The following is a 12,633-nucleotide window of genomic DNA, read 5'->3' as shown; positions in this document are numbered from 1 at the left end:
TAAAGATGTGTACCCCTACCCACCTCATCCCTAATAAAGCACTATTTGTATGGAAATTATTCACTGTAGTATTAGATGTAAGGCACTTGGAAGAAAATTTCCTTAGGTCCTAAGACTATTCTGAGAAAGTAGAAAAAGTAAGAGTGTTTTAGAAGAAATGATGTTGATGGTAGAACTTACACACATGGAGAATGACTTACTGTTAGGTCTCAGAAACCCAGGACAAATGGCTAACCATTATCAAGCTGGAAAAGTGGAGGGTTTTGTTGGAGTTCTGGGAGCTTGGCCATTTACCTTCCGTGGCCATGCTGGTATCCTTAGGATTTACTCCCTGGATTTCTGATTGTCGTCTTCAGTGTAAATGGGTTTGTGGTTTAGGGGCTGTTCCCCTTACATGGCCATGCTGACGTCCTTATGATTTACTGACTGGATTTCTCTTGAAAATCAGTTGTTAACTAGTTCTGGTGGTTGTCAGTTGTAAACCGGTTGTTAAGGTGTTCTTGTATTTGCTGCCTAACTGTGCTGACCCCGGAGGAGTAGCTATGATTGGTGACCATAAGCCTTCAAGTTTCTCTGGTATGAACTATCTGACTTCTTCAGACTTGTTTTCTCGTTCGTAAAAGGGAGATATTGTTAGACCATCACAGGGTTAAGTGGAAATACATTTGAAGCAGTGATTTGCAGACCTATAAAAGAAGCTTGAAGAGACAAAAAGTGACATATTTTAAAGCTGGCATTTCTTATGTGTTGCTTAGTTAAATAAGGGATAAAGAATGTAATCTTTGGTGTATTAAAATATTAATGCTTTGAAATAAAATTATCTTATTTATTTTAAATTTATTTATATATAAACATTGATGTGATAGTATCCATTTTATAAAATACATGAATACTATTGTTTTTGACTTTCGAACTCCTTTTTGTACACATTCCCCACAAAATCTTCCATAATATATTTGTGTACTTAAAAGTGCCTGGGGAGAGAGATTAGTGGATAAGAACACTTGCTACAATGACAAGGAAACTGAGTCTGAGTCACCAACATCTACAGAAAACCCAGCTGTGGCTGCACATGCCTGTAACCCCAGCCTTGGAAGAGAAAGAGAGCCAGATCCCAGGAACTCCCTGGTCAGCTCGTCCAGTGAGAAACTCTGTCTCAAGGCAATGAGGGAGAAAGAGATAAAGGAAGACATAGATGTCCTCTTGATGTCTTCCTCTGGCCTTCACAGGAGCACATACACCCTGAGACAGACACACACAAAGTGTTCCTCTCTACTTTTCATAAGTCCAGCTTAACGCACATCATAGTGACCATAAACTCCTGAGTTAAGTCTCCAGACTGAGTTAGTGCATCATTGAGTAAAACTGTAGTAGTTGTAGCCTGCTCAATAGGGGAGAGCTTTTGTAAGAAGCTTGAAACTCTGGAAATTTTAAATTTTTAGAAACTGTTCTCTGTAAAATAAGAAACTTTTGTTTAACATGAGAGGACATTTACTATTAGGGATAACAACTAGAATGTCTGTGGGTAGCCCTCTTCCTCAGTGGCACAGGCTCCTAGGCAGGGCCGTGCGGAGCAGTGTGAAGGTTGATGCTGCTGCTCCGATTGGTGTGCAGTTTAAACTTACATCCTTTATTTCTGGGTTCGATCATTTAGTATTTTCCAATTGATCGTATGAGGTAAAACCTTAAATACTGGAGACACTACAGCGTAGCTTAGATCTCAGATGAGTTTTCAGGCAGATTATATTGAGAAAGAAAATTTAGAAGTCTGAAAATTGAGTCCCTTAAAACTTATAAGGCTGGAGAGAGCTCAGTAGACAAAGTGTTAACCCCAGAAAAGCCAGGTATGGTAGTGCGTACCAATTTTGGGGAAGATGAAAACAACTTGTCATTGGCCGGCCAGCCTGGTTAAAGCAGTGAGTTCTAGGTTCAGTGAGAGATCCTGTTTTTTGTTTTGTTTGTTTTGAATTTTTCTTTCTTTCTTTTTCTTTTTTCTTAAGAGTCGGGTGTGGTGGTGCTTGCCTTTGATACCCACAGAGGCAGGCAAACTCTTATTAGTTTGAAGCCAACTTGGTGTACATAGTGATAGTTCTAGGGCTACATGAAGAGACCATGTCTCAAAAAATAAATAAAACTACAGGGATAGGACAAGTAGGAGAAGATGTCCTATGTGATCCGGGACCAACACATGATTTGTGTATCCACATTACAGGCACACACATGTGCACACACATGCATATACTACAGACAATTTACTCATGCTTCTATGTCACGAGGAAAGCCTTTACCCCCTATTTGAAGATACTATACCAATACTACAGGACCTAGTTTATAAACAGTTTTTAAGTGGTTAGAGCATCTTAGTCTCAGGATCTAAATTCTCAGTGTATTTGTTCACAAAGTCCTGGGTTTTAATGTCTCAGAGGGAGTCTTTAAAAGCTCTAGTTGCTGGTTTTGTACCTGAGTCCTACCTCATTTTTCCCATCTCGTATCTTAGTGGTTGATTGTCCTGGATGTGTACATTATCAACTTAGCAACTTCATTTTTGAAAAGCACTAAAGTAGTTATTCCATCTCTATTACTATAGATGAGGGAAACTGAGGCACAAGAGGCGATCTTCAGGGTGGCACACTTGCTGCAACTGGGAGTCTGAAACTATACTCTTAACGCAGTACCCTAAAGTAACTCTTTCCTGTAAAAATTTATTTCTTGGGCCTAGTTGATGTATGATTGAAAAGGTTGGGGTTCATAATTAGGAAAAGAACATTGTGAAATGCCTAATTGAGCATTCTCTGTTTTAAGGCCAATTAGATAAATACTTATATCATCCCACATTAGAGGAATAGTTAGTGTCCTAAACGTTGACACTGGTTTCTGTCTCATACTAGATCCTTAATTACAATATTGAAAATTTGGGGCAGTAATATCTGGTATTTTAGATGGAGAAAAAACAATGCCTACTTAAGAGGAGATATGCAATGAGGCAGCAGACTTCCTGTGATTCAAGAATGAGGTCCATGGGCTGAAGGGATGGCTTAGTGGAGACAGAAGATTGCCAACAAGCGTGGGCTCTATCCCTGGGACTCATACATGTACACAACATATACTAACATGAAAAATGTTCTTAAAGAATGGGGAGCAAGAAATTACATTCCCTTGTTATGAAGTACTATTAAAGTATAAGACTTAATGAAGCTTTTATTTGCTGTGTCATGTTTTATTAAGAAAGATTTTAATAATCTTACTGTCACAATTCATTGAGTAAAAAGAATCTGTTCCTTGATATAATTGAAGTTAAGATATTTACTTGAATATACATTTGAATATCACGTTTTTCTAAGGTAAAAGCTTCTGACCAGCTTAGATAGAATGCATTTCACTTCTGTTGAATAACTTGACTTTTGTGTTTATAAGGTGTTTTGTTTTGTTTTGTTACCTGACAGGCCCATGACAAGAAATTAAATGTCTTAACATTGAAAATGTTTTGTTTTTTTGGTTTGTTTGGGATTTTGTTGCTTGCTTGGTTGAAAGATTTTCACTAAACACTTACTGCACAAGCCTGCTTCAAACTTTAGCTCTTTCTGCGGCACCCTCTGCTCCCGAGTATATCACATACCCTGCTGATACTGAAGTGGAATTAGTATGATTCTTCCAACTAACATTACTTACTAGACATTTAATAGTAATATTTGATGCTTCTCCAAAAGTTAAGTATGAATAATATTAAATTATTGACCCATAAGTAACTTCTCTGTGTGGAAATTGTAGTAAGGAATGTTCTCCACTCCAAATACCTTATAATAATCACAGATTAACCTCAGATTTCTACTAATATTTTATGTGACTAATTTGAAATTCTGACTGCTAGTGGTAAGTAATATCTACCTGGTGAAAATCAACTGTTTTAAAACATGGCAGCAATACTTAATATGTTGCTAGTTTTAACTAACTTGTAGCTAAGGATTGGGTGGAAGCCAGAAAAGTCTCCTGCATAATGAGGTGTCTAGAAGCCTATAGTGAGTGGTCCTGGCCTCAATGTATGGGCTTTCCTCCATCCAGACCATTTCAGCTTATAGTAGTGAAGCTTAATGTTATGGACTTTATAGTTTATAACATGAGAAATACACAGGAAAGGACAGTATTCTTCCAGATTTAGCCAGATCATATGAACAAGAAATTGTGTTAACTTTTATGCCTTTAAAAGGAAGGCTGGCAGACTTAGGAATAAGGTAAAATACAAGCCATGAAGGGAGACGATAGCAGTTTGACCCGTGTACACAACACCGTGTAAGTGTTCTGTAGGGTCAGTTTTGCATGGTGATCCCTAAGTAGCACACAGGAGGTCAGAGGTCAGATGAGACTGTCACCGTCAGGTGACAGGAGTGTGTGCTTCAGGAAGTTTTTCCAGTGGTAGCAGGTCTGCTACAATGTTTCGCTCATCTTACATAAGTCTTTTGTGAAATCTGTTTTCCTGTGTGTTCTTTGCAGGTATTGTACTAAAACAAAATGTTGCTTATGTTTAGTTGGGATATAAGTAAAAGGCTATCCTATTCAAAATAATTAATTTTTCCTCAGGTGCTACCAAGTACACAGATAAAGACAATGGAGGCATGCTTGTGTGGTCTCCTTATCACAGTATCCCAGATGCCAAATGTAAGTTTTTTTTCTGAGATCTAATGTTACCATCAGTAAGAAATCAGCCTGTTCAAAGTGTAATTTACATTTGTCTTTTAGTCTTTTAGGTTTGCTAAGAACTGAATTAGCTTTGTTTCCTTTTTTTTTTTTTTTTAATGGAAACCTTCGCTGTGTTAGAATGTTTTTCCTTTTGAAAGATAGTGAAATTGATCATTTCAGTTTGTGTCAGGCCCATGAAGAATGCAAAAACCTAGGATCTGATGGCTTTGGTGCTTAAATCCTCAAGCAGGGGAGGGAATTACTATGTAGACATCTGCACAGGCTTTTCCTCAGTCTATGGAGCAGTAAGAGAAATGCCGCCAGACTCCAGAGAGCCCACTCTCATTCCCATTTTAAAGAGGAGAGGTGAGAGAGCTGACTTCAGCAGCCATCAGGCCATCTGGTGCTCTCCATTTCTGCACAGAGACCTTCTGGACCCTTGACCATGCACTTCTTGAATCATGGTGTGGCTTTAGACTTCAGTGTGATGTAGCGGACCCGAATCCTTTGCGGCACATCAGATATAGGAAACATACAGGTAACAACACTAAGACCCCCACCCCTCCATTCAGCTATCAAATTTATTAAATAACAACAGCAGCTACACTGAACAGTCATTCTAGCATACATAAAATAAGGTTTTCTTTAACAGTATTTCCTAGGATCTTATGAGCTTATGTCTTGTTATGATTTATTTAGTCTTGAGAAAAATAGCCATGTCCTATCTATCCTGTGCATAGAGTCTAATCAGGCCAATCGATGCAATTAAGAGCTAAAAACTGAAAAGTGATATGTGTCTGGGTACCTAGTAATCTTCCTAACTTAAAGGCTTTAGTGTAGTAGGTGAAACTTCACCTGCTGATAAGCTAGGGATCCTGTGACCTGGAGGCATTCAATAAGAAATATGTACCTAGAGCCTGAAAGATGTGGCTTTCACAGGTTTGCTCATTATTATTATATATTAAATAAAGAGGTTTTCAATCATAAGTTGAGCATCAGAGCATTGTGTAATTTTGATGTTTGATACAATGGTGCATTTTTAACAAAGTAAAAAACTAAATGCAAAAAGCTAACATGCCCGTTAGGATGGTATCCATGGGGCTGTCCACCATTAGAGTGATGTCCACATGGGCTGCACAAAGCTGGTCTGAGGCAGTGATCAACCCTGGTTATGCTCTGTTAGAGACTCATAAGGAACTTTTCAAAGTATTGGCGTCTAATCTGATCCACATCTTAGAGACAATGCCTGTACACCTTAAAGCTTCGGTCATGGTTCTAGTGCCCAGTCAGAGCTGAGACCACTTCTGTTCAATGGGGTTCCTTAATTTGCTATCTAAAGGTCTGTAATGTGTGTTTGTTATATTTAACCAGAATCTTTCTAGGTCTGTAGTGTATGTAAATGGATTCTAAGTAAATATAGCGCTTGGATTTTCTGTACTCCTGAGCATTTTCCGTGTGTTAACTCATTTAACCATGAGAGACTGTATTGTTTTTATCACGAATTTAGAGCAGGAAACTAAGGAACAAAAGCTCAAATTACTCCACCAAAGTTAAAAGTGTGAGTAACGAACAGAAAAGCAAGTCCATGTAGATAGAACTTATTCCGGGATCAGAATTCTTAAATTTCTCCTTCTCAGAAATATGCTTAAAGGAATAACTACATATACACACGTGTAATAAATAATTTTTAAAGGATAAAGACATGACTATGGACAGCACATAAAAGTGAATCCTGAAGGTAACAGACTGCTTAGTAATGAGGCCTTGAAGTAGCTGGCAGGCACATGGTTATTAAAGCTGCTTATCTGAATTACTGCGATGGTGTAGTTACATGTGGGAGATAAGTGAAAACAGGATGTCTAAGCTCATAAAGACGCAGAAGAGCTGGAAGAACATCGACGCGTGCTCAGCGTGCCGCTCTTCCATGTAGCCTGCAGAATTTATAAACATGAGAAGGGCATGTTACACAGCCAAGTGTCTCAAGTGATCAATACTCAGGGCTGACCTCAGTGTTTTACCGTGTGATGAGGTTTCAGCGCCTCCGTCCGCGTGGGTGATCGCCAACATACAGAAATAACTGGAGTAATGTTACTCAATTTACCAATAATTGTTCCATATGTGTTCATAGGGTTAACAGGTTAGATGAGACTTTAAGCTGAGTGAAGAGCCACAGATTATAAGTCTCCTTTAGTAACAGCTCATGGATCATATTGGCTATTTTTTTACTCAGAATAGTAAACTATTTTACCATATTAAAACAAAAGAAGAAAGAAGCCTAGACCTGAGAAATCTGAAGTTTCTGAAAGTAATGACATAACATTGTTCCATTACAGTGGATGAATATATCGCCATTGCAAAAGAGAAACATGGCTACAATGTTGAACAGGTATGTAGAAAAATGTGTGTGCGCATCTGCTGTCTTGTGTGTCTGTGTCTGTGTGTACTGTAGCATCTACCTATGAGAAAGCCAGAGATTGGTGTCAATCTATCTTCTTTCACACACCCACACCCCAACCAAAAAAAAAAAAAAAGAAAAAGAAAAAAGAAAAAGGAGACCAGATCTCCTGATGTTGCCCAAGCCACCATCGCTCTGCCTCAGCCATCCCAGTAGCTGGGATTATGGCTATGTAGTACTACTTCCTGCTTTAAAGCAGAGATTCTTTTTTTTTTTTTTTAATTTTTTTTTATTAGGTATTTTCCTCGTTTACATTTTCAATGCTATCCCAAAGGTCCCCCATACCCACCCCCCCACTCCCCTACCCACCCACTCCCCCTTTTTGGCCCTGGCGTTCCCCTGTACTGGGGCATCTAAAGTTGGCAAGTCCAATGGGCCTCTCTTTGCAGTGATGGCCGACTAGGCCATCTTTTGATGCATACGCAGCTAGAGACAAGAGCTCCGGGGTACTGGTTAGTTCATATTGTTGTTCCACCTATAGGGTTGCAGTTCCCTTTAGCTCCTTGGGTAATATCTCTAGCTCCTGCATTGGGGGCCGTGTGACCCATCCAAGATTCTTAAAGCTAAGTATCTCACCCTCAGAATTACAGTAGAACTGGTGGGCTTGTCTGTAGAGAAGAAAGATCAAACTTGTGTAAGTGAGTCACTGGGGAACACGCTTCACAGAGTAAACTGAATAAACTTTTTGAAATTGGCAGGATGATTATAGAGCAAAACAACTGTTTGGGGGCATTTTTGAACCTTTTTGGTGGCCTATTTTACAGTTTTAGTTTTTGTTTGGTTGTTGGGGAGTATTTTTGTCTTGCTGTGTGACCTTGGCTGGCCTAGAATTTGAGGTGATTCTCCTGTCTCTGTCTCCCAAGTGCTGGGATTACAGCCGTGCCTAAATCCCGTTCTGTGTATGTCTACCATTGGTTTGGGTGGTTGGTTTGAAGCATGGTCTCTTTAGTGCATTCCTGGCTGCCCTAGAGCTCATTATGCAGCCCAGACTGGCCTCAAACTTACAGAGATCCTCCTGCCTTTGTCTTCCAAGTGCTAGGAATAAAGGGATGCACCAGGACACCTGACATGCCTTCCTTGTTAATCTTTGAGAAAGTTAATCTTTTAAAATATGAGTTTATATTGGCTTATTTGCATGTTTATGTACAGAATTTATTTTTAAGCTTACCACTAAAGATTATCTTTGTTTACAGAATGAAAGTTTATGCATTAAATAGTAGTTATACCTATTATTTAGAAATGACTTGCCAGTCAAGTCATCGAAGTTGTTTAGATGACTTCTAATAAATATATGTATGTATATATTATGGTAATAGGAAATTAAATATACACATGTGGGTGAGGGGGCGGGTCAAAAATATATACAAATGTTTTTATCAAATTTGTGATAATTAAATTGAGGCAATTGCAGTGAAAGTGCCCTTAAGTCTTAGAATTATGTTATAGGCTAAATATTTAGTCTAAATTACTCTAGAAGGTCAAAGCTTGGTATTTCTCTGCTAAGTCCAACTGAGCATTCCTGGCTCTTGTGTTGTAGTTGATGATTTCATTAGTCATTGCAGTTACTGAGAGCTTTTAGACTATTTCCCCTACATACTGATACATTGATAAAATTCTAATAGAATCTTGTCATGAGCCTACAAACCTGCTCACCTCATGTCACTTTTTCTTACTTCTGCCACAAATATGACATATACAAGTACTTATTCTGAGGCCCTTACTTAAAATAAATAAATAGGTTGTTACTCTGTTAAAGGGCCCACACTGAGTTTATGTAAGTTGAAGTCATAGGCTAAAACTTTAAATATGATTTGTGTTTAACTCTAAGTGTGGTAGAAGTAAGTCCATTAAAACCAAAGGCGGTGGTTTCTCTTCAAAGGCGCTTGGCATGTTGTTCTGGCATAAACACAACATTGAGAAGTCCCTTGCGGACCTCCCTAACTTCACGCCCTTTCCGGATGAGTGGACAGTGGAAGACAAAGTCCTGTTTGAACAAGCCTTTAGTTTTCATGGGAAGAGCTTTCACAGGATTCAGCAAATGGTATGGTGATTTCGGGCTTATGCAAATTATAATTATGATACCTCTGAATTTAACTACTCACTAAATATAAAATGCTTTTCACTTAATTTTAATGTTAAAAGTATTTGAAACAGGTGTATTTGCATGCAATATTTTCTACAGTTGTCCACACATAACATATGTGTGCTATTTCATTAATGAATTGTTTACCTGGTGTCAAATGTGTGCGTAATAGTTATTAAATTAATTCAGTGGTTGTTTTTTTAAGGGGGAATAATAATTTAACTTTATTTTTGGATTTTTGTAATGTTTTGGTTTCTTATTTTAGGACTTTCTTCCATTTTCTATATGAAAGTCCTTTTTTTTTAAAGTTTTTGAGAGAATACACGAGAACTCTATCTATGTCATTGCTCCTCCCCCCACAGCTCCTCCCATGTTCCCCACCTCCCTTTCACATTTATAACCACTTTAATTATTGTTGTTACATATATGTGTTTACACATGCACACACATGCACACACACACATATGCACATCTACATACAACCTACTGAGACCATGCAGTGGTGCTCATATGTATTCTGTCCAGGGCTGGTCACTTGGAATTAGACACAGTAGCTAAAAAGCAGTACCTAGACAATACTGACGGAACACAGAGATTCTGAAGTCGCCATTAGTATGACGGTTAGCAGCGTGGACGTCCATCTTAAATCTGTGTTGTCCAGTGTTGTCCAGGTGCCGCAGAGAGTTGTTGTGCTGTCTTTGCCTTTTGTTTTTCAAGGAAAAATGTCTATATTACTATTGTCTATATTACAAGTTCTTAAATTTTTAGTGTTGCATTAAAATAATGTACATCAAGCAGCTGGCACTTTTGTATATTTTAAGCAATGTTTCTGCATCCACATGACTTCAGTAATTGGAGGGAACACTTTGGTTGGTAGTTCACAACCTTACTTGCCAATGTGACACAACAATACATGTAATTGTCGGCCACTGTAATAGCTGAAGACTGTTAGTGGTTAATATCTGTCTGCGCTACTTTCTAAGAACTAGATGTAAAACTAAAGTGATTTTAAATGGTCACTGTTAAGTACTGAGCAGCTCTTGGCTGCCTGAAAGAGGCCAGACTCAAAGGACTATATGGTGTGATTCTCTAGTGTGAAGTTGATGTTGATTTCATTTAGACACCAAAGGCTCTAAACTAGAGAAAAGAGAACTGAGTTACTCTTAAGAAACACATGCTGAACGCTAGCAGAGCCATGCTGGGACCGTGGAGGACATTCTCATTAAGTTAGTTTGTGACATCTTCCCTCTCCCCCAGAACCATGGGTTCAGCAGTGTCAGTGACTTTGGTATAATGGAGTTCTATGACTATTAGCAGTACTTTTTAGTTGTTAGTAAAGGTACCACGACATGGCTTTCATTTATGCCTTGATTATCAAAGAATATATAGTTAATCATTTGGTGATCAGAGTTGATGAACTAAACTTTCCAACAGTAACAGGAGTTTTTTTTAAAAGCTTCCAGATAAGACAATTGCAAGTCTTGTAAAGTATTACTATTCTTGGAAAAAAACTCGCTCAAGGACAAGTTTGATGGATCGCCAGGCTCGTAAACTAGCCAATAGACACAATCAGGGTGACAGGTATGTCATACGTTTGGCCTCTGTTGCACTGTTGGGGACTTTTCACGGGACTGTATAGTTTTCATAAGACAGAAAGCAACTGCAGCACTGTGTCTGCTGTGGAGCGCGCAGAGTTGTCCGAAGCTCTGACTGTAGGAGCTGGACATGCTGAGCCGAGACTTTTCTTCTTCCAGCGTTGCTTGTTCAGTGTGACTGAAAGACAAACTGGGACGTGATTCCATGCTCTAGCACCAGCCCCGTGAGGCCTGGTTCCATCCTAGTCCTCCACACTCAGACATATTAAACAATATATCCTGTGCAAGATGGCCTTCTGCATTCCCTGAAGTAACAAAGTCCCCCCTACCTTAATGTGCTTTGTCCGTCTTTGCACCAAGCACAGAACTTAAGTCACCAGCGTTACCACAGATAGCGAGTGCCCTCTCCCACGCGGTACTTCAAAGGTTTTTTTGTTTTGTTTTCCCCACAAATTCTCTTACTTTTTAGCTAGAAATCTTTATTAAATGATTCTGTAAGCCCCAAAAGACGGATGTTTCTTAGATCCCTATTACAACTGTTCTGCATAGTGACAGCTCTGAGGAAGATGTGTTAGAGTTACGAGAAGACATGCTGATCTTGTCTCTTTCAGTGATGATGACGTAGAAGAAGCTCACCCCATGGATGGAAACGACAGTGACTACGACCCAAAGAAAGAAGCCAAAAGAGAGGTGACGATCCTGAAGAGCCTCTGTGCTTGTTACATTGTAGCTCATGGAGACCAACTTAATACTTTACCTTAGGGGTTTATCCAGGCCTAGAGCCAGGTGTGGTGGTGCACACTTTAATGCCAGCACTTGAGCTGCAGAGGCAGGTAGATCTTTGGAAATTTGGGTCCAGCTTGGTCTATTTAGAGAGTTCCAGGCCTGCCAGGACTACACAATGAGACCCTGTCTCACAGAGGGTTGGAGAGATGGTGTGTTGGTTAAGAACACTTAATACTCTCTCAGAGGACTGGAGTTTGGTCACAGCGCTGAGGTCTAGTCTGTAACTAACTGCCCGTAGCCCAGCTTCAGGAGGCCTGACACCTCAGCCTCAGCAAACACCTGAACTCAATGAATACACACACACACACACACACACACACACACAAATCATTAAAAATAAATATCTGGGGGAAAGAAAGACTTTTAGCTTAGGAAGTAGACTTCAATGAGGATTTGAAGTTTGAAAACTACTATAATATTTAGAATCTCTACCATCCATTAAATAGTAGTATTAGGTTATATCCTCTAGTCACAGATAAGGCAGATTTGCCACAATATTAGTCTTTAATCTGCTAAAGATAATTAAACTCACTTTTACATGGTAAAATTGTAGAGTTTCTGGTTTTGTTGTCCAGTTTTTCCCAGAAATGTTTTTCCCATGTTATAATAAAGAATAAATAGTAGTGTGTGTGTGTGTGTGTGTGTGTGTGTGTGTGTGTAGAACAGTGAACACTGGGCTGAGGCTGGCTCAGTGTGAGGTGAAGAACCCCCATAGCAAAGTGTTCAGCTGCCTCAGCATGCTGACCACAAGGACACTTATAATCATTAAGAAAAGGCTAAGTTGATACACATGCTGTCTAATAAGGTAAGGAATTCTAGATTTGTTCTAGTGCCGTCAGACAAAGGTGGGTGAGGTTAGGCAGCTTGTAGCAGTTAAGAACAGCACTGGACCGGAGGCGGCTGGCTGGGCTCTGTTCTATCCTAGGTTGTAAAGTGTGTGATTTCCCCAGCAACTGTCACTGCTCAGAAAACTGCCCCTTCTGGTCCTTACCATCTTTTGATGACATTTTAAAATCCTACATTACTTCAACTTGGCACTC

General features: G+C 39.3%; 1 protein-coding gene across 20 annotated transcripts in view; it reads left to right on the top strand.

Moving 5' to 3' along the window:
• The window catches only part of Rcor3 (REST corepressor 3), a 39,529-nt gene that overhangs the window by 3,039 nt on the left and 23,857 nt on the right, over positions 1–12,633 (top strand). For 17 of the 20 annotated variants that reach the window (XR_001783754.2, XR_003954421.1, XR_003954423.1 and 14 more), the window contains 5 exons: positions 4,576–4,653; positions 7,008–7,060; positions 9,009–9,170; positions 10,669–10,793; positions 11,419–11,497. Coding sequence is in view for 13 of the 20 variants with exons in the window: in NM_144814.3 (NP_659063.3) it covers positions 4,576–4,653; positions 7,008–7,060; positions 9,009–9,170; positions 10,669–10,793; positions 11,419–11,497 (497 nt within the window). In the remaining 7 variants the exon portion in view is untranslated. Of the gene's footprint in view, positions 1–4,575; positions 4,654–5,087; positions 5,213–7,007; positions 7,061–9,008; positions 9,171–10,668; positions 10,794–11,418; positions 11,498–12,633 lie in introns of those variants that run through there. The other 3 variants (NM_001290282.1, XM_006497244.3, XM_011238931.2) reach the window with 2 other exon arrangements.

Source organism: Mus musculus, chromosome 1 (genome assembly GCF_000001635.26).
Source record: "Mus musculus strain C57BL/6J chromosome 1, GRCm38.p6 C57BL/6J".
In the NCBI taxonomy this organism is placed as follows: Eukaryota; Metazoa; Chordata; class Mammalia; order Rodentia; family Muridae; genus Mus; species Mus musculus.
This window is presented reverse-complemented; position numbering and strand designations above follow the sequence as displayed.